The 3,428-nt window shown below is 36.1% G+C and overlaps 1 protein-coding gene across 1 annotated transcript; it reads left to right on the top strand.

Moving 5' to 3' along the window:
- Positions 1-991: 991 nt before the first annotated feature.
- On the top strand, positions 992-2,341 carry LOC108565929 (the record flags this gene model as incomplete). The annotated part of the gene is made up of 2 exons (XM_017925604.1): positions 992-1,228; positions 1,712-2,341. A coding segment is annotated over exon 2 (552 nt), but the record flags the coding sequence as incomplete, so codon positions are not given.
- Between the last annotated feature and the right edge of the window lie 1,087 nt (positions 2,342-3,428).

Genomic DNA, 3,428 nt, shown 5'->3' on the forward strand with positions numbered 1-3,428 from the left:
TCACACCCTTCGATTAATGCTGACTTGACAGATGACGTTATTGATTTATTAAAAGAAAGCATGACATAATAATGATTCACTTCAGTTTTATTTTTATTCCTTAAGATACTTATTTGTAAAAAAAAAATAAGATTAGCACATCTTTTTCAAACTATAAAAGAAATCCAATAAGAAATCTTGAAATTGTAAACATTCTTGATTGTATATTGATATGTTTTAATTTTAGGTTCTTTCGTCAACTCATCATTTCCAAGTGCTGCATCTGCGTTAAATGCTACAAACTTCTCTGATGCAATTATCCACTCAACGTTATACTACAAGAATTTAATAGGTAACATCTTATTTTCATATTTATTTAACTTTAGAGAGATAAAAAAAATGTTTGTTTTGTATGGAATACATTTGAGAAAGCTAAATAAATAAACGAATTTTATTAGTTTAGTTTTCAAATCCCAAGTGGCAATTATATAAGTTTTTCAAAACGTCGTTTCAATTTCGAAATATTCCACTTGAAAAACAGATGTTTCATGAATTTTCACAAAATAATTTAATTATAAAATATATTAGTAATAAAATGAAAGTGTTTTTGTTGCATATTTATAGAGAATGATTGTGTGTGTGTATTGTAATGCAACAGTATAAGATTAGTTCATCAATATTTTGAGCACGTAAGATGAAATATGCACGATTATTTCCTTCCACAGAGCGTCGCCGCCGCATGGTCTGCCTTCGAAGTGAGGAAAATCGATAATCTCGCAGGTGGAAGGAGTGCGAAAGGATCAAGGGATGGCTGCCCCAGAAAGGGTACGTTTGAATGCAAAATAAAATGAGCCGATAATGATGATAGCAGCAGCTGCATTATCATTAAGTTTCCTGCAGTTCCGTGTGGCGAACCTGCTATATTATTATTGCTTTTTCCGTTCCGTTCCTTCGGCTAATCACTTCTGCCGCTGCCTGCAGTGCTCGGTGGTGGGGTGCGCCTACCATGGCACAGAATATCGACTCGGAGTCTAAATGCGTCCTGCATCGGTCATGGCGATTTAGTGTTGTTCCTGCAGTGAGTCTTGTTTGGTTGTTTGTACTCGAACCGTCGTACAAGTCGCACGCACCTTTGCTCTCCGTTGAAAGAGTTATTGCTACAGTTTGTCAATAAAACAGAGAAGGGATTTCCGTTGGAGGCGAAAGGGCAATAACAGAACGGTTCGATCGAGTAAAAGGTGCATAGGAAGTAAGTTTTAGAAAGAGGTTGTAAATAAACCGACACATCTACTACTATAGACCATATTGTTCGCTCTTACTCGGATACAATTTTAGTTTCTTTTATATGTATTAATACGTGTATGTAATGAGTTTAATGGATGTGCGTGCGTGATTATATAAATTAGCTTTGGTTGATTTGTATTATTATTATTATAATTTATTTTTATGTTGTTGCTAAATTTCGGATGGGAAAATTGTTGTGGGAATACGTGTCGGAGAGATATAAGGAAAATAAAATACCTGAAAACTAGAGCAGCGTTATATTTATAATGTTTGGATATATCTGGGAGAGAGAGAGGAATTATTTTTGGGCGACTGGGGAAAGCTTCCTGCGCCGAGACGCGCAAACACACACACACACTTTTCTCTCGGTGCTCGCTCGGTTCGGCTTTATGTTTTTTTTTTTCGGTGCGTTTGTTTGTAATTGTGATTTCTCTTTGTTGTTCTTCAGGTGTTGCGCTCTAAACTATTGCATTTTCCTTGAGAGGTCGACGACGTCCATCGTGACGTGATGGAGTGACGGATCGTTATGGATCTGGCCGAGACTGTTGACGATCTGATTTGCATCTTCGACGGTAGCGGAGACACGACGATGGACACTCTGGCGATGTTCATATTCGGATGGATCCTGGTGGCGCTGTTCGTGCTCTGGCTGGGACGGCTCGTCTACAACAGGTTCATCGTGAAGAGGATCGATAAGGTGACGGAACCTGCGGCAGTTTCTTCGGCCGTCGGCGTCGCGAAGACCACGGCCGACCTGGTGGACTCGAAGGTTGCCGTTTCTGGAGACGTCGACGCGACGAAGGCGTCGGCGAGCAGCGCGACTCCTGTCGTCAGGAGCGGAGCGCGGACCGTAGCGGCTACTCCTCCACTGAGGAGACGTCTGACTAGGCAGAGTCCGGCTCCGGAGCCCAAGAAGAAGTACATTCCAGCGCCGACGACCACCGGCTCCGACAACGTCAGTGTTCTGTGGGTTAACGATGTGTTTCAGTGGCTCTACAATGATATGGTCATTGTCAACGAGTTGCTGAACGTCTGGATCCAGAGCCTCAACGCATTCTGCAAGAAATCCGTCGCTGTGGTGAGACACAAGACTTTCTTTTTCTTCATAAAAAATATCATTTCAATTTCAATTACAATATCGGAGTAAATATGATAATTGATCATCAGTTTTCAATACTGAGTAAAAACTTTTGAAATAATTAAACAATCAGACTAAATTCTAAAGTCAATTTAAAAATTATGGAATTCATCAAAAGTCTCTGAAAATTTGAATTTGAATACTAAATTTCACAATTATATATCAAAACATTATAAACTTTTTATGACTTATTAGTTATTTGTCTATGTTTTTTTCTTCTTTCTTTGAGTTAATTGTAACGTTATTGATGCAATTACTTAATCCATCTAAAGCCGGAGGAAAAAGTGTTAGAAATCTTGATTTAAGCCAAGGATAAACCTGACTATAAACTTCAAGAATTTAGTATTCTTTTCGAGCTCGCATCTCTTCAAACTTTCATCTCTGTGAAACGTAAACGGATTGCAATTTTTATAAAACTTTTAAGAAACGTTTACATGAATAATACAATCACTAAAAGAAGATTCAATCTAGTTATAATAAATGTATTTTATAATATACATTTAGTAATTATATATAAATACATTTTCCAAGTAATTAAACTCTAATCTCAACGCATTCTGCAAGAAATCCGTCGCTGAGGTGAGACACAAGACTTTTTTTTTTCTTCATAAAAATAAATTAACAAGAAATAGGTCTATCACTTCAATTTCAATTACAATATTGGAGTAAATATGATAACTGATCATCAATTTTCAATACTAAGTCAAAACTTTTGAAATAATTAAGCAAACAGACTAAATTCTAAAGTTAATTGAAAAATTATGGAATTCATCAAAAGTCTCTGAAAATTTTAATACTAAATTTTATGTTTAAATTTCACAATTATATATCAAAACATTATAAACTTTTCTTAACGAGTGAACATAGTTTTACATTTAAACCCGATCTTATAAATCTTGGTATTGAACTAACTAATAATGTACTGATTTGTCTATGTTTTTTCTTCTTTCTTTGAGTTAATTGAAACGATATTGATGCAATTAGTTAATCCATCTAAAGCCGGAGGAAAAAGTGTTAGAAATCTTGA

Source organism: Nicrophorus vespilloides, unplaced genomic scaffold, assembly GCF_001412225.1.
Source record: "Nicrophorus vespilloides isolate i.1.1-1 unplaced genomic scaffold, Nicve_v1.0, whole genome shotgun sequence".
NCBI lineage: Eukaryota > Metazoa > Arthropoda > Insecta > Coleoptera > Silphidae > Nicrophorus > Nicrophorus vespilloides.